The following is a 25,210-nucleotide window of genomic DNA, read 5'->3' as shown; positions in this document are numbered from 1 at the left end:
TGTGTGCAGTACTGGTCACCCCATCTCAGAAGGGATACTGCAGAATTAGTAGGGGTTCAGTGAAGGGAGATGAGAATGATTAAGGGCTGGGAAAAACTCATATGTGATGAGAGATTGAAAAGTTTGGGAATGTGTAATCAGACTGTGGAGTTTACCACTCTTGGATGTCATTGAAGCTAAGTATTTAGCAAAAAGGGATTGGACCTAACAAAAATATCAGATTTGTTATAAACAAAACTTTTGGAAAGGATATTAATTTTTATGATTCAGGGTGGATGAGATATAATGTGAGGGGCAACAGATTGTTTCAGTTCTCTCCACTGTGGCATTCTTACACTTTCTCTCTCTACCTATCCACTTACATTTATAAATTAGCTCTCCAGATAAAATCATCCATCACATGAGGATATAGGTGATAGATACTATTTTAAAGATTCAAGGTTACTTTTAACCTCAGTACATAACAAAGAACTCTTTAAAAAGAGCAGTATAAATTTTGGGGGAAACTAGATTGTGTGGGCTCTTACACTGTGTTTATTGACCACCTTTGTTAGATGCCTGGGAGCTATGGTTGTGATTGTTGTAAGTGGATAAACAGAGTAATGAGTACAAGAATTAATAAATGACAGGCGTTCACCACTGAAGATTACGTTCTCCCTTTCTACTTTAAGTTGACTAGACCGAAGTAATACTAATCATTATGTTTGTTTGATATCATTCTTTATCTCAAAAAAAATTTGCCTTAAAATTGATTGTGGTACATCTCATCAACCTGAATTTATTTAAGACCTCCTACAAAGACCATTAAACTCCCTGAAAAGACTCCAGTTCACTTCAGTAGACATTGGATTGAGCTCTTAACGTCCCTACCCTTTTATATGGGGTTGATGTATTACTCCAAATAATGTAGCATGAACATTCTCTTGAAGAGAAGAGATGTATCTGTAGTGCTTTGACTTTTTAAATCCACATTAGCTGCTGTTTGTTATAAACTGTGCTATGCTAGCATCCAGAGGTCCCAGTCACTAATTGTGGCCCAGTTGTGCTGTGCAAACATAGACGATAACAGTCCCTTGCTCATCCATCATCATTAACCCCCTTCCTCCCAGTCCAGGGACAGACTTTGAGCTAATTGATCAACATAATGATAATATTTAAGACTGAGGGAATGCCTGAAAGAAAACATTTTTTTTCTAGCCGTTAATAACTTATTAAGCAACTTTTAGCTAGCCAACCCAACCTAAAGACAGTTCATTCTCAGGCCAGCCAGTTATTTATATCAGTTATGATATATTTTAAATTAATTGTTGCCAATATACTTCTACAGTTGTTAATGTGTATATAAAATTACTGGAAGGCTGAGTTAGATAACTTATTTCTCATGTCTCACAAGCAGTTTCTCAGCAAATCAGAATGCTGAATAAGCCTCTCACTCAATTATGTTACGTTACTGAGAACCTCCATTTTCATATCAAATGTGTTTTTAAGAAGAAAAGGTTAAATACACAGAGTGGGAGAATTTGGATCAAGTGGCCACGTACAGTGGTTGGGAAAGTGAGCAGATGCCACTTTCCTCAGCTTGTGACTTAAATCGTGTCAATAACAAGCAGAAACTTTTCAGTCAGCTCAGTAATTGGTGTCTTCCAGTCTGACACCCCAAACATGGGGACACAGTGGTTTTCTTTACTAGTGCCAGCGTATATGCTGATAGGTTTTTTAGAATTGCCAGTGTTTATTAAAAGTACCTGTTGTTAAGGTTACCTTGTAGTACTAAAACATTTCTATTAAAAAGCTCTCAGCTGTCTGGAACAGCCATTGTAAAAAATTTAAGTATTCATATTACAGATAGAAAAGTCGCTTATTTTCTAAAAGATTCATTTTGGGTAGTTTATGTGGCAACTTCTTGTAAGCTTCAGTTATGACCCTTCTTGAGTGAAATAACCTTATTCACTTGGCAGGAAATGAAAAAAACTTCAAGAAAATGTAACTGCTCTTGCAATATTTTGACATATTATGATCAACCAGAGAAAAATACATTGATGTATCTACTTTTTTTTTTCCCCTTCAGCTGAAGTCTATATAGGAATTGGGAAGCCTGCTGAAGCCACAGCATGTATTCAGGAAGCAGCTAACCTCTTTCCAATGTCACATAACGTCCTCTACATGAGAGGTCAAGTGGCTGAACTTCGAGGAAATACTGATGAAGCCAAACGCTGGTATGAAGAGGCCTTATCAATCAGTCCTACCCATGTAAAAAGTATGCAGAGACTGGTAAGTCTTGAGTCCAAATGGATAAACATTTTAACTTCAAGTTGGGCTGCTATGTTTTGGGGGCCTTATTGCATTGATATTATAGTGCCCCAATTTTGAGGTGTTGTTAACTCATATTTGACCTAAATTGATTGATTTCCTGGCTGAAGTGTGTTTTTTTTGATACACTCTTTAAAAAAAATCAGTTGTTTATAAGTTGGAGTCAAAGAAAGGGTACTGCTTTTTGCCATTTTCATGTGAATTTTGCACTCAGGCTAACAAAAATGGCTTAGTTTTGCAGATTTAGATCACAATATAAATGATCTGCTTTGAGAAGAATGAATAGCTGAGCTTGAGTACATCTGAATAGAAGCTACTGTGCATAGTATAGATTTCATCTCCTTTTTTGTAAATCCACTGTGTTCCATGCTACATATCACATGCATAAAATTCCCAGTGATTTAAATGGGATCCATATTATCATGTTCAGTGAGAAATGAACATGATGCAAGGTACTTTTAAAGTCATTGGAATATTAAACTTGAGCATAGATTTTCAAATACTATAAAAATTACAGACAAAACGCAGAAGTTCTGTTATCTTTAAAAGATCAGTTATTAAAAGAGTGGAGCTGAAATGATTCCATTCACGCTGTCAAATTTAAAAGGTGAATTCTTTTTTTTTTTTTTTTTTACTAAAAATACATCAGTGGATATGACTAAAATTGCCAAAATCAGTGAGGATGAAATTCACCTAGGTACAGAGGACCGGTGCAAGGTTCTGCACCACCGTGAGGTTGCATGGGTAGAGTGGCCATATGTGAGTTTCTGCCCATCTGTGTCCTTTGGGAGGTGAAGCAGTATCTGGATGTGTTAATATGAATGGGCTTTTGGGAAAAGGATAGAAGAGTCACTGTTCCAATTCATAGGCTGGAATAGCAACTCTGAAACCTGTTTCCAGGATAAGAATTTAATTCTGTCCAGTTAAGCAGAAAGGAGGGTGAATTCCACCATAAGAGTAAATGTGTTGCCTCATAAAATACAGAAATAGTTTTGTTTTGTTTTTTAAACTATCTGAAAATTGGTTCATCTTTACCCTACCATGGTGAGTTTGAATTACATAGCTCCTTTGCAATTGTTGACAGTGTCAATATCAACTAAAACATTACAGGAAAACACTGCCCGCTTTATTTTAGGTGTTTGTGATGTCAGTTTTTCCAGGAAAATACTTGGCAGGCAGAACATGGAGGGACCATTTGTCAAATATTTTGTGTTAAAGTGTAAAAGTATTTATAATGTTTGTCTGCAGACTAGACTGTTAATTATGAGTCTTATTTTTTTATTTTTCCTAAAAACACTTGCACTTCACCTTTAGCAGAGTTTTTAAAAAGATTATACTTGAACTCCAATCTGTTTTATTAGATTTTTGATTAACAGTATTGGACTGTAAAACTTTTCTCTCCTTATTGTGCTAGGAAGATGTTTTTAAACATTCAGATTCCCTTTGCTGCACAGCAGAACAGCTGCAATCAGCTTCTCAGACCTAACCTTTTTATTCAAAATGATAAGCTAGTTTCTGCCTAGGTGCTTATGAATTATTCAGAGAGGTATTTTTCATGTACCGTAAGGGGGAACATATGAGACGAAAGATCAAATAGGAAAACAGCAAAGGGAAACTTTTATGTTTCACTTTTCAGCTTTCCAAGATACTTGAGCCTATTCACAAATGCCAAAAGGTTCTCTTTTTGGCATGGAAGCATATGGTAGACCAAAAACAGTGTAGTTAAATAAAAATGAGAGCTGTATATTATGTTTTTTGCATTATTTTACTTTAAATAAATGTTTCTTTACAAACAAAATGCTGTGCAGAATGAATGAGGCAAGTGTGCAAGATGAAATATTTCACACTTATTTCTAGTCTTTTACAAAGTTTCTTTATTTTGAGCTTTTGTATCTACGTGGTTTGAGATGTTTTAGAGTGCTGATTGGAGAACAGTCCACTGCATTTTAGTCAACCCCTTAAGCGTTTTTTCTTTTTAAAATATGTTTCTAAAAATCTTGTCTATTACTTTAGATCTCTTGTCTTGTTTAAATCACATCGCAACTGTGTACTTAATGGGGTCAATATAGAGACCAAAATTTGTGATGTATGCTTGTAAATTTTAGAAAAAAAAAGTATTTCAATAATACTTTAAGCATAGGGTTGTCTGTATAACTTCATAGAACCAGGAAGCTACATGACACAGAATGATTCATAGATTCCAAGGCCAGAAGAGATTACTGTGATCATCTAGTCCAGTGTTTCTCAAACTTTTGTATTGGTGACCCCTTTCACACAACAAACCTATGAGTGTGACCCCCCCCTTATAAATTAAAAACACTTTTTTTGTATTTAACACTATTATAAATGCTGGAGGCAAAGCATGGTTTGGGGGTGGAGGTTGACAGCTCGTGACCCCCCCAGGTAATAACCTTGTGACCCCCTGAGGGGTCATGACCACCAGTTTGAGAACCACTGATCAAGTCTGACCTTCTGCATAATAAAGGTCTTAGAACTTCCCCAAAATCATTCCTAGAGCATATCTTTTAGAAAAACATCCAATCTTGATTTAAAAATTGGCAGTGATGGAGAATTCACCATGACAACTATGCAGATCACTTGATATCAGTGATCACTTGATATCCTCTTCATCATTTACATTTACCATTCTCCTGATTTTTGAGGCATCTGCAGACTTTATCAGTGTTGATTTCATGTTTTCCAGGTCATTAATAAAAATGTTAAATATTGTAGGGCCAAGAACCTATCCCTGCGGGATCCCCTAGAAACACATCTGTTCAATAGTAATTCGCCATTTAAAGTCACATATTGAGACCTATCAGTTATTCAGCTTTTAATCCATGTAATGTGTGCCATGTTAATTTTATATCTTTCTAGTTTTTTAATCAAACTGTCATGCATTACCCAGTCAGATGCCTTAAGAAGTGTAAGGCCATGTCTACATTATCACTGATGTTGGCAAAACATATGTCGCTCAGCGGTGTGAAAAAAAAACCACACACCCTGAGCAACATAAGTTTTGCTAGCATAAGCACTCGTGCACATCACTATATCAGCAGGAGCACTTCTCCTGCCGACATAGCTATCACTGCTCATTGAGGTGCTTTTATTATGTCAATGGGAGAGATTTTTCGTACAACATGGCCCCTAAACGCAAGCCAACTACTTCATCTGGTGCTCAACCAAAGAAACAGCAATCTGTTCCAACGCTGGAGGAAAAACTGGCTGTGTTGGACTTACTGAGAGACGGTATGTCGGTCTCCAACGTGGCGCGTAAATAATGGCTGTAACGAATCTAGCATCCATGCCATCAAGATTTGAGAGAGAGAAATTAGTCAAGCCATGGCATCAAGTGCTGCCAAGGTGACGAGCCAGGTGTGTAATAAGACTTCAGTGCAGACTGAAAAGGCATTAAACTTATGGCTGGAAGACATGAACCGTAAACGTGTGCCTATCGATGGCAACACGTTGTGAGAAAAGGCTCTTAGCCTCTATGCACTGTTCAAACCTCCCGCCGAAGAGGGACAGCCTTCTGATGAGAGAGAATTCAAAGCCAGCCAAGGTTGGCTTAGCAGTTTTAGGAACTGCGTCAACCTCAAAAACATGCAGACTGTTGGTGAAGCTGCATCTGCCAATGAAGAAGCAGCAAAAGCCTACCGCGAACAATTAAAGAAAATCATAGAAGAAAAGAAAAGGAGTACTTGTGGCACCTTAGAGACTAACAAATTTATTTGAGCATAAGCTTTTGTGAGAATCATTTAATTTCTGAATACAGTCCCTCTGTGGATCTGTGGATACGATCCCTCTGTGGAAGCCTCAAAATCACACGTAGTATTACGGATGATTTGAGACGATATCAATAAATGTTTGAGCAGCTCAAGAGACAACAGCAACAGTTGCTGATCATCATGTTTTTCAAGGAAAAACAACGAGCAGCAGATAAGCTTACACAATCAACTTCTCGAGCTGAACCAGAGCCAACCACTTCATCTACGACTCGCTCTCCGTCACCCAAGCTCTCCGTCACCTCCATCTCCAGGATCAAGCCCTGACGCGACCCCCTGTAATAATCCCCTATAATTAAAAATACAGTACTGTAAAATTATATTTTGCATATGTACTCTTTATTATATATTGTACATTACTGTATACATTATACATTTATACATATTACTGTACAGGGTTGTATACACAAAACCATGTACAGTATACTGTACTTTATTGGCACTTTAAGGGATTTTCAAGGGTAATTTTGACTATACGCAATTTTCGCCTTACACACTGACTTTAGAACTTAACCCCCGCGAAAGATGCGACTCCACTGTATATATATCCCTGGTCTGGCCTTTATTCTGTTTGCACGTTATAAATGTGTAGAAGTCATGATCGTTTGTACTTAAGTTACCACTAATTTTTAGCTCTGTGATCAGTTCCTCTTCATCTGTCAATATGAGGTCTAATATAAAATTCCCCTCTTGTTGGATGCAACACTTTCTGAGTTAGGAAATTTGTCATCTATAACATTTAGAAATTCCAAGATGTTTTAGTACTGGCAACGTGAAACCTCCAGCATGTGTCACTCAAATTGAAGTCTCCCATGATCACGCAGACTTTTTTCCTGCACATTATAGATAGGTGCATAAGGAGCCGGTCATCCTGTTCCCTAGTGTGACTTCATGGTCTTTAACAGATATCAACTGTTACCCCATCTTTTGCTTTACCTGTTTGATCCTGAATGCTTATGGATCAATGTCCTTTTTCACTGAAGTAATCAGTGACTTGAAAACAGGTAATGCCACTTTTTACATAGTATCACTCCTCCTCCAGTTTTGTCTGCTCGGTCCTTCCTAAATAGGTTATAACAATTGATTTTAACATTTCAGTCATGAGAATCATCCTATCAGGTTTCAGTAATACCAACTAGATCAAATTTATGCTTGTAAATGACAAATTCAAATTTCTCTTGTTTGTTACCCAGGCTCCTAGCATTGATACATAAGCAATTCAAGAATTTTGTCATATCCTTCAGTTTCTTGATTAATTTTGTTCTCAACATCTCAATTTTGTGCTAATTGAGTGCTCCTATCTTTCATCTTTTTACCCTCCTCTTTTTTTTATTAGTTTAATGTTCTCCTGACTATTCTAGTAAGCCTGTTTTGGAGAAGATTGATTCCTCTTTTAATGAAGTGAAGGTCATCCAAACTATGTAGAACCCCTTTCTCCATAAAAGGTGGACCAATGTTTCCCAAAACCAAAATCCTCAATCTTATACCACTTACCTAGCTAACGGTTCACTTCTAGAATCTTCTGCCTTGTTTTGTTCGTGGGACAGGAAGGGTCTCCGAAGAGATCACTTGGACATTCTTCTTCCTCAGCATACTTCCGAGTTCCCTGAAGTCATCTGTTGTCCGTGAGATGTCTCACAATACAGTAAAGAGAAAAAGAGTACTTAATTAAAAGGAGTAATTAAACAATAATTCACCGGGACCAGATAGTATTCACCCTAGAGTTCTGAAGAAACTCAAATATGAAATTCGCAAAAAAGAAAAGGAGTACTTGTGGCACCTTAGAGACTAACAAATTTATTTGAGCATAAGCTTTCGTGAGCTACAGCTCACTTCATCGGATGTGAAGTGAGCTGTAGCTCATGAAAGCTTATACTCAAATAAATTTGTTAGTCTTTAAGGTGCCACAAGTACTTCTGTTCTTTTTGCGGATACAGACTAACATGGCTGCTACTGTGAAACCTGTTAATGCCGATATGAAACACCACCAATTGATCCTTTCTAATTGAGGCCTTTCTAATTTTGGAGTGATGTCTCATGTCTTAGCTCCAGGAAAGCAGTATCCTGTTGTTCGCCTGTCCCTTTCAGAATGTTCTTTTGCATCTTCTGAGTATCAAATCCCCAGTGATATATTTGTTTTTGATTCCAAAGAGAGTATTTTGAGGAAAAAAATTGTAGTGATTTCTCATGTGTGCATACTCTCAATTCAACATTTTTGTCCTTTTTTTTGTCTATTAGTTACACGTGTGCTAGAGAGATATTTAGGCCCAACAGCAGTGACAGCACTGTGAAGGCACCAACATCCCTGCAGGAGCAGTTGGTATCTTTAACTTGTGATTACTGTGCTTAGACTTCGGATCTGTCTCGCAATTTTAGGACCTATAATTCTATGAAAGGATATGTCTCAGGCCTGTTGATTTTTTTCATCTTTAATTCTGTTTTTTTTAAATTTGCCTTTCTTATTTAATATGACTTTCTAGTGACTTTTACAAAGCAGTAGTAAAATGCTCTGCTATTTTGAATATATCAATTACAGATTACAGTAATAGAGCTCAGGTTGGTTAAATAACAGGTGCATTTTTTGCATAGAATGTCCAACATATATTCAGAACAAATTAATCTTAAATTCTAAAGAGGATGGCAAAATGTGTATTAAGGTAAATCAAGCATAGCAGTTTAATTTGTTTTCATTGCTTTACATTAAAAACAATCACTCGCATAAGAAATGAAAGTTATATAAAAAACACATACTGAACCAGAAGTTGTAGGATTTGTTGATGGCTCTGAGTGTTCCCTTGCCCTCCTGCCTGAACACTCACTACTCTGTCCACCCCAACACCAGAAAAAACGAGAGAATTCCTTGAAATGGCTATTAACAAAAATAATATGGAGGATCATACTGAATACTAAAAACAGGAATCCATTCAAGTCTCCGAGTAAGGCCTGTTTGCATTAATATTTTGTCTGATACTGCACCTAATCATAATACAATTTCAAAAAAGTATATTCAAATTTAAACTGATTTAATGAGTTCCTGAGGCTGACAATTTAGAGATCTGGTTTTCTTTGTAATATTTTGTCTGGGTGGACAGAATAGCACTGCCAAATAAAGTGAGCAAAATATCTGCACAAATGGTATAGTTTATATTGCTTGGTATGGCACCATTTTGCATTTTCTCATCCATCTTTAATCAGCTTATATCGATAAATTAAGCAATAACAATTATGTGCTTTAAGAAAAAATGACTGGATCCAGTTACTTTACTCTTCAGTAGAAGCTGTGTTTTTCAACAAGAGTATAAAAGAAGAGTATATAGGGGACTACTCCCGTGAAGTGCTGAATACCATCCAGATCCTGTTGAAGATGCTGAATGCTTCACAGGACTGGATCTATGGTACCATATTACCTTTTTCTCACAATAATTTTGGTTTTAGGTAGTCTCACTAGAATTATTTTGTCATTATAGATGTTACTGTTTTACAAGTACGGCTATATTTTCATCCAGACTCGGCTTTTTTTCTAAAGCTGGCATCACATTATCCAGCCACAGGGTGTAATCGATAATCTGTCCCCAGTAGGGTTGCCAACTTTCTAATTGCACAAACTCAAACACCCTTGCCCCTCCCCTTCCTTGAGGCCAAGCCCCTGCCCTGTCTCTTCCCCGAGGCCCCGTCCCAGGCTCACTCCATCTTCCCTCCCTCCCTCCGTCACTCGCTCTCCTCCACCCTCACTCAGTTTCACCGGGCTGGGGCAGTTTTAAATAAGTTGACTTTTGGAAGTTTGATTGCTGCAGGAAAAAAGGAGAGAAAGCAAAATACACTTTAAATGAAATGCCTTTTTTGTCAGGAGCAGTATTTTATCCACTCAGAGGTCTAAATGCTTTAAATAATGTTCTTATCCTAAAAATAAAAAAATGACAGTGGAATTCTGCTATTAGAATCAGTTTGAGCAGGTTCCCTCCACCTTTGGGTCATTCTGTCTTGAAGATAACTGTGGATTTGATCCATGGAGCTATTGAAGTCAGTGGGAGTATTTCTGTTAACTTCAGTGGGCTTTGGATCAGGTACTATGAGTGCAACCCTTAAACTGTGATTTTCCCAAATGAGATACATGCTTAGAAACAAATTCTCCATTTTGAAAGGATAGCAGAAGTTCTACCAGGTATTTTAAATCAAGACAGGTTAATTGAATTATAAGCACTTCTCCCACCAACTTAAATTCTTCACTTGCTGCCACGTGTCACTCAAAAGCTGACATTCTTTGCTGCCTTGGAGATCTTGAAAAATATTATTTCCCATTACAACTGAAAAGCCCCACTGATCAGTGTAATAAAATCAAAGGGTATAGATGCCAGCATCCATAGACACTGCTTTTTGGAAACTAAGATTTTAGTCATATGGCTGAATGATCAGTAAAGTCAGTTCTGCTGTTGGTTGGCTTAAGAAAGACTCTCTTTTGTTCTTTAATGTTAGTCCTATAAGATTGCTATCCAAGTTTGGGAGATAATATATTAAAGGTTGTAAAGGGATGATTCACCTCATTACTACAGGCTTTCACCAGGATCTTTAAAAATATTATTTTAATATCAGATCCTGTTGGTGTACATATTTACTGTGTAACTTACATTTGAGAATGGTCACTGTCGGGAGTTTCACGCTTTATTGGACAGTAAAACTTAATTGCTTCTTTGGGAATAGAAAGTTACTTCAGGAATTTATTGTTGCTAGTTTTGGATAACCACATACAAACCATATGTGACTGTCAATGAAAGGTTAGCAGCTGAGTATTGTCAATTCAGACTTTCTCAATGTTAAACTTAAGTTAGAACTGGATGCGAGATTTGCTTTACTGTGTGTGCTGGAATATAGTGAAATGTAATTCTGTCAGCCAGTTAGTGTGCTGGGATGCTGTATGGTTGTGACCAGTATACTACATTCCCTTAAACTTGGGCTGTGTGGGGTCTGATTTATATGATTATGATTATTTGTCAGCCACATACAATGCAAATCCGTGCACTCAGTTTGACTAATAATAACCCACCCCAGTTAGATTACAAGAATATACTGTGTGTTGCATACTGTTAAGTTGCTGAGAAATACTATAACTCTTTGTGCTGCCATTGCACGAATGGATCTTAATTATACGAATTCTTCCACCCTAATTGGCCACTTCTCTCAGAACTACTTATTCATCAGCCAACGATAAAAATGGCCACTTCAGCTTTGACACCCCCTGTTAAAGAACAAGAACTGAACCAAAACTACCAGCTCACTTTGTGGACAGCTAATAGCCATCAAATAGTGTCTTTTCAGTCAGTGTGAGCCTGGTCTGAATTTGGACCACTGATCTAGAAATGAAAGGCCATTTGTTACATTCCTATGCAGCATCCAGGCACCACCAGTTCTTCAAGAGATGTCCCTTTGGGTGCTCCACTCCAGGTGTTGGTGCCTCCCTGCACCTTCGCTCGGAGATTTTTACAGCAGTAGTCGTACCGGTCGCACATGCGCAGAGCCTGCCCCCCTACTCTGAGTGTACCTTAATATTACGCGTGTGCGACCAGTCTCCTCGGTTCCTTCTCTACCGTACCTGGCCTGAGAGCTCAGCAGACTTGTTAGAGAATTTCTTTTCTCCCTTGTTCAACTTTTTTCCCTCTTAGTTTAGCTTACCAGTAATAGTTAGGTACCCTTTTCCCTTTCTCTTCTCTTCTCTTTTTAAAACAAAACAAATACAAAAAAAACCTTTTTGTTCCTGTCAGCGCAGCTGCTTCCAACATGCCTGACTCTCCAGGTTTTAAGTGATGCTCTAACTGTAGTGATGCCATCCCTCTTTCAGATGGCCACTCTAAATGTATTAAATGTTTGGGGGACTCCCACATCCCCCAAAAATGTGCCCACTGCAGCAAGTTGAAATTCAGGGCACGCAAAAACAGGGAGCTGTGATTAAAACTACTCCTGCTGCAAAAATCTCTTGGACCAGCCTCAGACCCGGGCTCTGACTTTGCTGTACACCGCAGCCCCCCCGCTTCAAAGAGACTAAAGAAAACTTTAAAAAACCATCAGTCTCTCTCACCCACAAAGGGTATTTGCAGGCACAAGCCTTCTCCGGGTACTGCTTCCTCCCCTCCCTCCCTGGCTGAGTACCTTTGATGCCCTGGGCTCCTCTGGCGCCACACAAAACCCGCCTGCATCTGAGGCAGTCACACTAACCCCCGGTGCTGAGGCTTCAGGCTTTCAGTTACCTGCCTCTCACACAGCACCGTTTGGCACCACAGTGGAAGCGGTGCTGACTCATACTAGCCTGCCTGACCCCCCTGAGGCTCCTCTCACTCTCCCGGCTCTGTCAGCCTTTGAGCTAGCCGGCAGTGACAGAACACTCAGGACACTGGTGCGGAGGAATCCCTCCTCACAACAAATTCCTATCACCCAGCCCTCCCCTCACAGAAGTACTGCCACACCACAGTTCATACACTCAAGGGACCTCCTGGTGTTACCATCTTACAGTCACCCCTACTTAACACCTACTTCTTTCAGGACACTCAGGCAAGGTCTGCACAGCTTTCCTCCAGTGATGAGGAATCTGGGCTGCAGGGAGAATTTTCACCTTATCAGATCTCCCGTCCACAGACCCCAATCAAGAGAAGTCATAGAAAAGCTGCCTGATCTTACTCCAAGGGTCCTGCCCCATGGTACGTGAACCCCTGGATGGCACCACCCGTGCCTTTCCCACCACAGTGGTAATATTGGGCTCCATGGGCTCCTTATACTTGGGACCCCACTCGTTATACCAGTGCAGCTAGGCGTGAGACCGGCTCAGTACCACCAGCTGACGACCCTGCCAATTATGCCAGACACCAGGCAGCCCTGTCACAACCGCAAGAGCAAGCACGACCTGCCTCTAACCAGGTAGAACGAGTTGTTCTGCCTGATGAAGCATTGCTTCCTCCTCCCCCGACGTTTTCGGTTGACTTCTCAAAATTTCAAGACCTGTTTAAAAGAGTTGCCAATGAGCTACGAATTAACCTGTAGGAAGTCCCTGAACAGCAGCGTGAGCTAACCGACATCCTGCAGCCCTCTTCTTCTTCTAGAATTGCATTACTTATTAACGCCGCCCTTTTAGAACCTGCCACGGCCATTTGGCAAACCCTGGCTGCAAACCTGCCAACCTGTAAGAGAGTGGACCGAAAGTACTTTATTCCTTCCAAGGGCTCGGAATTCCTTTTTACTCACCCAGTGCCAAACTTGCTGGTAGTAGACACAGTTAACCAAAAGAACAAACACCGGTTTCCCTGCTCCATCCTTTCTGACAAGGACAGTAAGCGCTTACACCACCTGCCCTATTTTTGGTCACCACCTACGCCCATTCTCCCATCAGTGGCGAAATATTACCACCGACAAGTGGGCTTTAGAGGGCGTCACAGTTGGCTATTCCATCCCTTTCCTCTCCCCGCCTCCCACCCGCCCACCCTTCCCGTCCCTCTTCAGGGACCCCTCTCACGAGCAACTGCTCCTCCAAGAAGTACAACATCGCCTTCAATTGGGGGCAGTGGAAATCATGCCCGAACAACACAGAGGGAAAGGTTTCTATTCCCATTACTTCTTAACAGAAAAGAAAACCAGGGGATGGCAACCAATCCTCGATCTCAGGCGGCTACACAGATTTATCGAAAAGCAAAAGTTCAGAATGGTTACCCTCACCACCATAATCCCAGCGCTAGAGCAGGGCGATTGGTTTTCAGCCCTTGACCTACAGGATGCCTATTTTCATGTGACTATTCACCTAGCCCACAGATGTTTTCTTCATTTTACCCTCGGTTTGACACATTTTCAATACAGAGTGTTGCCTTTCGGCCTATCTACCGCCCCCCCGAGTTTTCTCCAAACTCCTAGCCATGGTTACTGCCCACCTCAGGAAATGGGGGGTTATAATATTTCCTTACCTCGACGATTGTCTCCTCAAAGCCTCAACACTCGACGAAGCTCTTTGATCCACGCAGCTTACCATCTCTTGCTTCCTTTCCCTTGGCCTACAAATAAAAACAAATCCACCTTATCTCCTACCCAACAACTGGAGTTCATAGGAGCTCACCTCGATTCCAGAACGGGAATAGCATCTCTCCCGCTCGATCGTTTCAACAGCATAAAACTCCTGATTACAAAACTTCGCAATAGTCCTGTGTTCATAGGAGCGCACCTCGATTCCAGAATGGGAATAGCATCTCTCCCGCTCGATCGTTTCAACAGCATAAAACTCCTGATTACAAAACTTCGCAATAGTCCTCAGGTCACTGTACAAGACTGCCTGCAACTATTAGGCCACATGGCCTTGTGTACTTTCGTGGTCAAAAATGCACACCTATACATAAGCTGCTTCCAAGCTTGGTTGGCCACAGTTTACAGACCGAACATACATGCTCTAAACAAGCCTCTATCCATGCCCTTCAGAGTCAGAGTCCCTCTGATGGTGGACAGTTCCCTCCAACCTCTGCTCAGGAGTCCCTTTTCTCCACGACTCCCCATCACTCATAATGACTACCGATGCATCCCTTACTGGATGGGGAGCAGCCATGTTCCTACACATAAACGTCCTAGCCATACACAATGCCTGCCGTCACTTCCTCCCATTCATTTGGAACCAACATGTTCAGGTGATGACAGACAACATCACATGCATGTTCTATGTCAACAGGCAGGGAGGGGCTCAATCTCACTCACTTTGCACAGAAGTCATGAAGCTCTGGAATTGGTGCCTCACGAACAACATCCGGATATCAGCTGCCTATTTTCCCAGGGTCCTGAATACCACCGCAGACGAAACAAGCAGACATTTTCCCTGGGATCACAAATAGGAGATAAACGACACGATCATACACAATATATTCCACGTTTGGGACTATCCAACCCTGGACCTCTTCGCAACTGCGAAGAACAAGAAATGTCCTGAATTTTGCTCCAGAGTGGGATTGGGCAAACATTCTCTAGGAGATGCGTTCCTGACCTATGCTCAAAACTTAATGTTTGCTTTTCCCCTGATACCGGTTCCCAACAGAGTTCTGACAAAGATACAAACAGATCATGCCACGGTAATTCTGATTGCCCCATTGTGGCCCAGACAACCGTGGTTTTCATTACTCACCAGAATGTCAGTTTGCCCACCGATTTCGTTGCCCCTCACTCCAGACCTCCTATCGCAGCAACACGGCCGATTTCTTTACCCCAACCTGTCCATGCTTCACCTCAAAGCTTGGTTCCTACATGGTTCTCCCAAAACGAACTAGCATGCTCAGGTTCAAAGAGTGCTCCTACATAGTAGAACACAATCTACTCGCATCACCAATCTCCGAAAGCGGACACAATTCACATAATGGTGCTCAACTAAACAACTTCCTCCTACTTCTGCACCTCTTCTGCCCATACTTCACTACTATTAGACCTTAAGCAATCTGGCCTTTCTTTCAGCTCCATCAAAGTCCACTTAGCTGTTATTACAACTTTTCATGACAAGATTGACGATACCTCTGTTTTTGCTCATCTAGTCACCAAGCGTTTTCTCAAAGGGCTCCAATCCCTATACATGGACATTAAACCTCCTACCCCTCTGTAGGACCTTCACTTAGTATTATCCTACTTACAACCATTCGAGCCCCATTCGAGCAACAACCATTCGAGCCCCTAGCCACTTGCTCCCTCTTACACCTCTCTGTGAAAACAGCATTCTTAGTGGCAGTCACCTCTGCCAGACGTGCAGGAGAAATAGCGGCTCTCATGGTGGACCCACGATACACACTATTTTTTAAGGACAAGGTTACCCTCTGACTACACCCCAAATTTCTTCCAAAGGTGCATTCATCATTCCACATCGATGAGCTGATACACCTACCAACCTTTTTTCCTAAACCACATGCAAACTCTTTTGAATCCACAGTGCATACAGTAGATGTACACAGGGCTTTGTCCTTCTATTTGGATAGAACCAAGGCCTTTAGGAACTCTTCTAGACTCTTTGTCTCCATTGCGGAGCACTGCAAAGGGATACCTATTTCTATCCAGAGACTTTCAAACTGGATTTCTGGTGTATCTAACTGTGCTATCAGATAAAGAAAGTTACACCTCCAGCTGATATCTGAACTCACTCCAGTAGATCTGGGCTACCTCTGTGGCTTTTCTACGCGAAGTTCCTCTGGCTGACATCTGTAAAGCAGCCACTTGGACTTCTGAACACACATTTGTTAAGAATTATACCCTTACTCAAGGCCCTCTCTCTGATACACAGTTAGGAAGAGCTGTATTATCTACTGCATTCCTACCAAATCAAAAGTCCCTACCTCCTTGAGATACACTGCTTTTAAGTCACTTGGAGTGGAGCACCCACAGGGACATCTCTCTTGAAGAAGAAAAGGAGGTTACTCACCCTGTGCAGTAACTGACGTTCTTCAAGGTGAGTGTCTCTGTGGGTGCTCCACTACCCACCCTCCTCCCCTCTACTTCGGAGTTGGGGTAGCTTCCATTGTAGAGAAGGAACTGAGGAGACCGGTCGCGTACAGTTAAGGTACACTCAGAGCGGGGGAGCAGGCTCTGTAAAAAACTGCTGTAAAAATCTCCGAGCGAAGGCGCAGGGACGCACCAACACCTGGAGTGGAGCACCCACAGGGACACTCATCTTTATCCTCTTATCTTTAAAAATAATCTTGAAATATATACAAGACTCTGTATCACTGCAGTGTAGCCTATTTTAGTACTTACTTTACTGTTTGCTCTTTAATACTTCAGGACTGTTTAATAATTTTTATATCCCAGTGAGGATCAAGACCCCATTGTGCTAAATCTATAAAAACACACCTAAAGATTAGGTACCTGTCCAAAAGAATTTACAAATTCAGAAGACAATTGACATGCAAAAGGTTGTGGGAAACGGATAGAATGATATATAAAATTTTGTATGTTTGTATTTTTAAAAACTTGTTACAAATAAAGTAGGTGCCAACTAGCTCATCTGCAACACAACCTAGCCTTCATTAATTGGCTGATCTCTTATAGGCACTGCAGAATGCTAAAGTTAATGAAACAGGCTTCGTTGTGAGGGCTAGTTATTAACAAAAGGCCTTTTCAGTAAGAATTTTATCTGTTTGATTTGGCTATTTCTTAAATACATGAGCTTTAATGATGTGTTGAGAAGCACCAGTGGGATGCAGTTATGAAGCAACCAAGAAATGTGCGAGATTTATTCCCCAGTGTTTTATAATGCTACTGGATTAACTCCTTCACATCTATAGCCTGTTCATGTGATGGGGCTTGGTGTTTGTGCAGGCAGAAGTGTCGATGGTCAGTGTTTGAGAACATTAATTGGAAACTCTGCAAGGTGAACATTTCAGTTTTCTGGGCCCCTGGCTTCCTCCCAGTGGTTTCACTGTAGAAGATATAATAGAGCCCTGTCACAGCCCTTGTCAAGCTCCCCTGGCTAGGCACTCACGAGGATGCTGTGTTTGGGTCCCAGCACTAGGTCCATGTATTTTTAAGCTTTCCTGTGTGCACTGCCTTTGGTTCTGAGTTTCTAGGCGCCCTCTATCTAGTCTCCTCCCCTGAGAGTTGACACTGTGATCCAACTGTCTGAACTCTGAGGGTAGTGCCTAGTCCCCCAGAATCCCCCGGTGATTAAGCACATCCTTTCCCAGAGGTCCAACCTTGTGGACACACTGGTTTACAGGTCACCTTTTCAGGGACACATGATTGTAGAAGCAAACAGACACAGGCTTTGCAAAAGTTTCTAGCACAATTACTCTTTACTACAGACAGTACAAGGGATATGCAGATCTAGGCAAAATAAGAAACACTGGCACGCTTTTATCTGCTTCAATTTCCTCAGCACTTGTGAACATTCTTTTTGGATTTCGGTCAGTGTCCTTTCAGAGTGTCCATGATCCCCCTCCTGAAGTTTACAGTTTGTCTGAGTTAAGAGTCTCTCACTCTCCTTCTTGCAACCAGCTTCCTTCAGCTTGGTCTGATCCAGCAGTCAAAAAGGTCTCCTCTGCCACAAAAAAGCATGCCTCCTTTCTCCTGCCCCAACCTTTCTGCCTGTCTGACAGACCGAGTCTCTAGCCTTATCTACACTGCCACTTTACAGCGCTGCAACTTTCTCGCTCAGGGGTGTGAAAAAACACAAGCCTGAGCGCTGCAAGTTTCAGCGCAGTAACATGGCAGTGTAGACAGTGCTACAGCACTGGTAGCAACACCCCTCATAGAGGTGTTTTTTTTAATAGCACTGGAAGAGTTCTCTCACTGGTGCAGCGACTACAAAGCCACGTTAAAGCGCTGCTGTTGCTAGTGAAGACATGCCCTCTGTGTTTTTAAAGGGCTGCATCAATACTTCATCTCTTTGTTCCCTCTCCTGGGAAAATTCCATTTCTTCAAACCACCTAAGGTGCAAAGAAGTTGAAGAAAACTGGTTTTATCTAAGGGCTTGTCTACACTTACATTTTACAGCGCTCTAACTTGCTGGTTCAGGGGTGTGAAAAATCACCTGAGCGCAGCAAGTCAGAGCGTTTTAAAGCGCTAGTGTAAACAGGTTCGGAGCCCTGGGAGCTGCGCTTCCAGAGCTCGGAGCTAATCACCTCATGGAGGTGGATTACCAGGAGCGCTGGGAGAGCTCTGCCTGGGCATGTTCTATTCAGTTGCTGATAGTCTTTAACGATCAACCTATTCATAAGTGGACATGCAGGCGCCACTCCCCTCTCTCCTTAGCACAAGAGGTATCAGGGTGTGCAAGAACATAGTTCAGATAAGCATCTGGGCTTAACTAGACATACAGTTCATTGTCTCAAACAATGAATAACAATTCATGAGTTTCCCCAAATCCTCACAAACTCTTAATGAACCATGTATTGCATTCTCAGGTGAAAGTGTAGCCCAATATTATGGAAAGAACAGAACATATTTGTGGCTTGAGGAATACACAGCAGGCCCTTAACATGGAAGATTTTCTCTCCTTTGATATCATTAACCCAGAGAGAGTACAAATGCTGACAGATTATTAGAAGTGCCTGATCACAGGATGGTGATGTGGTTTTATGTATGTTTGGTTTATCTTTTATAGCCTTTACTATGTGTTCTTGTATATACTAGGCGTTTTAAATTTTCTCAGCAAAGATGAGAGCGCAAACAATCCATGCTCAGGAAGCACAGAGGTATGATAGGAAGTGAGGTGCTCATAAAATAATAATCTTGGGACAGTTAAAGGTGCATTTAAAGTCTCCATGTATGTCTGATCCTCAAGGGGGGTGATTATCTCAGAGCTTTGTATTAGTGTAACAAGTATACAAATCATTGTCATTTGGGACATACTGATATCCAGAGCATTCTTCTTTGTCCTTCCTTCCATGACTGTTGCTGGGTAAGATTTACCATTGAAGGGAAAAACAAACACTCACACACCCCGTTAAATAAAGTTTACCAAAGGAAAAGTACTAACAAGTGAGACGACATTATAACAATGAAAATGTCAGCTGGTCATAAACCTACTGCTTCAGGATATAAATGAGGGGTTTTTGTGTCTTCTAACTGTTGATATGTACTGTTGATATTTAATTTAAGACCTCGCTTGTCCTTGTTTAAACAAAGAATGTAATTCAAATGGCGATAGAATGTCTAAAATAATCTTGAGAGCATGCTCTGCATCCTAGCATTTGACAGGAGAGTTTAGTGTACCCATTTTTGTGTTGACACACGGGCAAAGGAAAGCATGCATCTCAAAGATACAACTTTACATTTTGCTCTCCGTAATCCTTTTGATATTAGATGAGAATTGCTTTGCAAAATGTTTTTTAAATTAGGTCAGTCTGCTGTGCAGTGCACTGGACTAATTATGATTATTTTGCTCCCTGGATGTTTTTTCTGTTCATTGAATTTATTACAGCATTACTTCATAGCTGGAGCTGAGAACTTGCACAGCAATCAAAGCTGTGTGGCACCTGGCATGCATGGCCATCTTGCCTATATATACTCTCCAAGGGCCTTTTGCTTGTAGGCAACATCTGGCACCTAGTCATTTGTAACTGTATTTCAATATAATTAATAAAAATTACGCTGATTTTAAAAAGGAGGGTTGAGATTGTTTCGACTAAATAATGGATACAAAAACAGTGCTATTGAGAGCAGCTATCCTCAACTGGCTTTAAAAAGAGGCTGAAGTCGGGGGAAAGGGGGTTGGGTAAGAAAAGTACTCTGAAATTCTCTGAGTCTGAACTCATAAACTAGCAGCAAAAAATATTTGTTGACAAGAAGTCACACACCTGTATTGTCTTTTCTGTCAGCTGGTGAGATATAAATATAATTTTTATCGAGGTCAATCTGAATGGGACAAAATGTATTTGTATTTTTCAAACTTAAAATATAGCATTACTAATAAGTGTATATACTCTTGTGTATAATACATTTGATAATAAATTATCTCCCATAAATATTCAGCCACTGATGTAAGTAGCCTGATAATTCAGCCTAGGCCTTTGAAAATAATGATTGTAGTAAAGTTAATACAGGAGTCATAAATGTATAGAGCTACTGAAGTTAAAGTGTAATTACACTGCAGCTTGCTGTACTGAGAGAGTAATTTTGTGATGGTTGTCTAAATTTACTTACTAATTTTACTTCTAACGCACAGGCCTTTTGATCTTCTGGCTACTGCTCTGCATTTATCACACAAGAGACTCAGGTTGTTTTGGGGTACAAGTCTTTGTTTCCCAAGGCAGCAGACTCTTCTCTTGAGAGAGTAGCAGTAACTTAATCAATTGTTGTGATTCCTTTTTGCTGACTAGGAATTACAACATCTGGCTCCTAAGAGACATGCCCCATCTAGTCCTTAACCTGTTTTTCTGGTTGATATCTTACTGCATGCCTGAAAATTTGGAAGATGATACCAGCTGGGATAATAGTCCCCTTTTATATGATTGCTTTCCTTGGCCATGATTATGTCAAATGGCTGAATTTTACAGACAAATTCTCCACTCTTGGCACAGAACCTTCTCCTCTGCAACTACTGCAGTCCGAAAAAGCCTTTTTTGTACCTTTTCATCACACAAATTCTCTATCTCATTTCAAATTTATTGAGGGCACCTTTTTTCCTCTTTGCCTGTGCCTTATTTCTGTTCCCTCTGCTATTTGTTATTGTTGCCTCTTTTTCCCCAAGTGGCTAGTCAAATTTCAGGGCCCTGGGATGTTCCACTTGGAATTAGAAATTGAGAGAGTCTAGTGTTTTCTTTAATGCAGTCTTGTTTATTTACAAGGAATGTACAAAGTCCTGCTTCTCCAAAAGCAGGAGGAACCAAGAACAAAAGGAGTAGTTTCTTAGTATGCAGACTCAAGTCTCTTTAGGTACCACACCCAAAAATTCTCTGGCTTTTCCTGGGGTCATACTATTTTCACATGCTTCTGCTAGGCTTTCTTGCTCTTGCTTTTTTGCCTCTGCCTCTCTCTCTCAGTTCAGTGTATTTTACAGAGATGGACAGACTCTCTCTCACTCACTACAGCAAAATCCCTCCACTGGCTCAAGTCAAAACTCCTGGGTGGGTTCAGAACCCCCTTTTGGCTTAGATGGGGGCCTTGTGATGAACTTGTCCTGACAGTTATGTTAATTTACTCCTGGGTGGGGGAGGGGGGGAATTCAGCGCCACTATGCGTGTGCAGAATTTATATCCCCCACAGATTTCTTTGCTTCACCACAGAAATATGACTTTTTGACAGGGAAGCAAGGGGAAGCCACAAGCTGCCATGCACCCCTCCCTAGCTAGCAGTATGTTTCGGGTGCCCAGGGCAGCCGGCAGAGAGGTAAATCACTGTGGGGCGGGGGGCGAGACTGAGGAAGACGCAGCTCCCTACCCTGCGCAGGGCTCAGCTGCTAGTCTTGGCTGGGCTGTGGAGGACGGGACTTTCTCTTCCCCTTCCCCAGCACGGCATCTGGGGCTGGGTAAGACCCACCCCCTGATTTCTCCCCCAGCTGCAGGAAGCTCTGCAAACTCCCTCCCCCATCCCTTCCTGTACCCATCACTCCTCAGCTGCAGGGGGAGTACAGGGAGCTGCTCCCCCATCCACCTAAACCTATGCATCCACACCCCCTCATACCCCCCACACTCAGAAACCCCCTGATGAGCCCCACTCCCCTTGCACCTGGACCATCCCGAGGAGCCACCTGCACCCCCCCACCCCACTGAGCCCCAATCAGCCACACCTGGATCCCCACCCCACTGAGCCCTACTCCCCCAGCATCTGGACAACGCCCCAAGCCCTCCACACCCAAACCCCCCTGCTGAGCTCTATCTCTCCCCCCCACATACAACCCCACCCCTGTGCAGCTGAGCCCCAACCACCTTCACCTGGATCCCCCTGCAGAGTCCCATTACCATTGCACCCAGAATCTCCTAACAAGCCCCTGTGCATCCAGATGCCCCCCGCACTTGGTTCCCCTACTGAGCCGCCTGCACCCAGATTGCCCCCACACAGAACCCTCTCAACCCATACCTGGATTCCCGCACCCCACTAAGCCCCTCCAGACTTGGATCCTGCCTTGCTGAGTCTGCCTGCCCACACCTGGTGCACCTGGCATGGAGGGGAAGGGCCCTGGGGTGTTTCTATGATAGGTCCCATTTATGCACTATGTCAGGGTTGGGTGTAGCCTCACCACTGAGTCTGTGTCTGGGGAGCTGTACAGTGATCTCCCATTTCTGTGCAGCCTGTGCCCTGTGCTCCCCAATGCCATGCTGGAGCCTCCACATTTATTTAGACATATAAAATTTGCAGAATTTTAAAATATTGTGCACAGATTTTTTAATATTTTGGTGCAGAATGCCTTCAGGAATAGTCAGTTGAAGATTGCATTCATACTCCTCAAAAAGCTTTTTGATTTATGCAGTCACCAATACCTCCCATCATAGTTTGCAGTTGTACTATTATGAAAGTGTCACACACAATTCCATAGTTAAGTCTGAGTTGAGTTTTACACTTAGAGCAGGGGATCAACCACTTTGTTATGTCTGAAGAATTGAGCATACTCTCCCAAAATTACAGCACTTACTCTTTGAGTAAGGACTGAATTTTCTGAAATTTTATAAGTAAAGTGGCTAATTCATTTGAGTTAAAAATTAATTAATGGGACCATTAACCATTTTTTGTTCCCAAATGATCTTAATAATGGAAATACTTTAAGCTTCCCTTCTAGTTAAAGCTTACCGAAATGCCATAGGCTACTGTTGGGTGGGGAGGAAAAAAGTAAGATCTAATGGTCATTTTCCCCATTATTCATCACAATTGAAAGTTTCTCTGTTGGCAGGGGCTGACAAATAATAATTTTCTGCAGCAAATGATACATAAAATTATCCTCTTTCAAATGACTGCCATCTCTCATTATTCTCAGTAGGACTGTGGTAATAAATGAGGAAGAGTGCAATTCAGTTATATCACATGAAAGCAATTCAGTTATATCACATGAAAGCAGACAGATAAAAAGTGACAAATGTTGTAAGAGTTTGTATACGAATGCTAGAAGTATAATTAATAAGATAGGTGAACTCAAGTGCCTGGCATTGAGGATACTGATATAATAGGCATCACAGAAACCTGATAGAATGATAACACTGTAATACCACGATACAAAATATGTAAGAATGAAAGAATGGGTCACTGGTGGTGCCACTGGTGGCCAAGTGGCACTATATATGAAAGAAAGCATAAAGTCAAGTATGGTAAAAATCTTAAATGAATCAAACTGTACCATAGAATTTCTATGAATAGAAATTCCATGCTTGAAAAATAAGACTAGAGCAGTAGGAATCTACTAGTGATCACCTCACCAGAATGGTGAAGGTGTTCGTGAAATGCCCAAGAAGATTAGAAAGGCTATAAAATAGAAAACTCAGTAATAATGGCAGATTTCAACTAGCCCCATGTTGGCTGGATACATGTCACCTCAGGAAGGATGTAGAGAGAGAATTTCTAGATACCATTAATGAATGCTTCTTTGAGCAGTTAGTCTTAAAACAAACAAGGGATTTTGGTCTAAGTGGAGCACAGGATCTGGTCCAAGAGGTAATTATAGCTGAACTGCTCAGTAATAGTGACCATAATATAATTACATTTAACATCCTTGAGAGGAGTGGGAGGGAATACCAAAGAAGCCCACCACAGTAACATTAAACTTCTGAAAGAGGAACTACACAAAAATGAGGAAGCTACTTAAATAGAAATTAAAAGGAATAGTCACAAGAATGAGAGCCTGCAAACTGCATGGAAACCTTTTTAAAACACCATAAAAGAGGCTCAAATTAAATGTATACTCTAAATTTAAAAAACAGAACCAAAAAAAAAATGCCACCATGTCTAAACAGAGTAAAAGAAGTGGTTAGAGGCAAAAAAAATCCTTTAAAATTTTGAAGTTAAATCCTAATGACTATTGAAGACAAATCCTAAGGAGCATAAACGCTGGCAAATCAAGTGTAAAAGTATCATTAGAATTTGAAGAGGGACTAGCAAAAGACTCACAAACTAACTGCAAAGATTTTTTTAATTAGAAGCAGGAAGCCCACCAAACAATTAATGGGGCCACTGGATGATTGAGGTGCTAAAGGAGCACCCAAGGAAGATTAGGCTATTGCAGAGAAGCTAAAGGAATACTTTGTGTCATTCTTCACTGCAGAGGACATGAGGAGATTCCCACACCTGAGCCATTCTTTTTAAGTGACAATTCTGAGGAATTGTCCCAGATTAAGGTGTCAGAAAAGGAGGTTTTAGAGCAAATTGATAAATTAAACAGTAATAAGTCACCAGGACCAGATGGTATTCACCCAAGAGTTCTGAAGGAACTCAAATATGAAATTGCAGAACTACTAACTGTGGCTTGTAACCTATCACTTAAATCAGCTTCTGTACCAATGGCTGGAGGATAACTAATGTAACGCCAATATTTTTAAAGGCTCCTGGCAATTACTGGCCCATAAACCTAACTTCAGTAGCAGGAAAATTGGTTTGAACTATAGTAAAGAAGAGCATTATCAGACACATAGATCACCAATCTATTGGAATTCTTTGAGGGTGTCTACAAACGTGGATAAGGGTGACCCAGTAGATACAGTGTACTT

The 25,210-nt window shown here is 41.2% G+C and overlaps 1 protein-coding gene across 5 annotated transcripts in view; it reads left to right on the top strand.

Annotated features, from left to right (window-relative positions):
• Positions 1-25,210, top strand: part of TTC7B (tetratricopeptide repeat domain 7B) — a 302,589-nt gene that overhangs the window by 242,389 nt on the left and 34,990 nt on the right. For all 5 annotated transcript variants that reach the window (XM_073349423.1, XM_073349422.1, XM_073349421.1 and 2 more), the window contains one exon: positions 2,069-2,271. In XM_073349423.1, the coding sequence (XP_073205524.1) occupies positions 2,069-2,271 (203 nt within the window). The remainder of the gene's footprint in view (positions 1-2,068; positions 2,272-25,210) is intronic.

The sequence above is a fragment of the Lepidochelys kempii genome, chromosome 6, assembly GCF_965140265.1.
Source record: "Lepidochelys kempii isolate rLepKem1 chromosome 6, rLepKem1.hap2, whole genome shotgun sequence".
In the NCBI taxonomy this organism is placed as follows: Eukaryota; Metazoa; Chordata; order Testudines; family Cheloniidae; genus Lepidochelys; species Lepidochelys kempii.
Note: the sequence above shows the minus strand (reverse complement) of the source record. Positions and strands in the feature narration are given on the sequence as shown.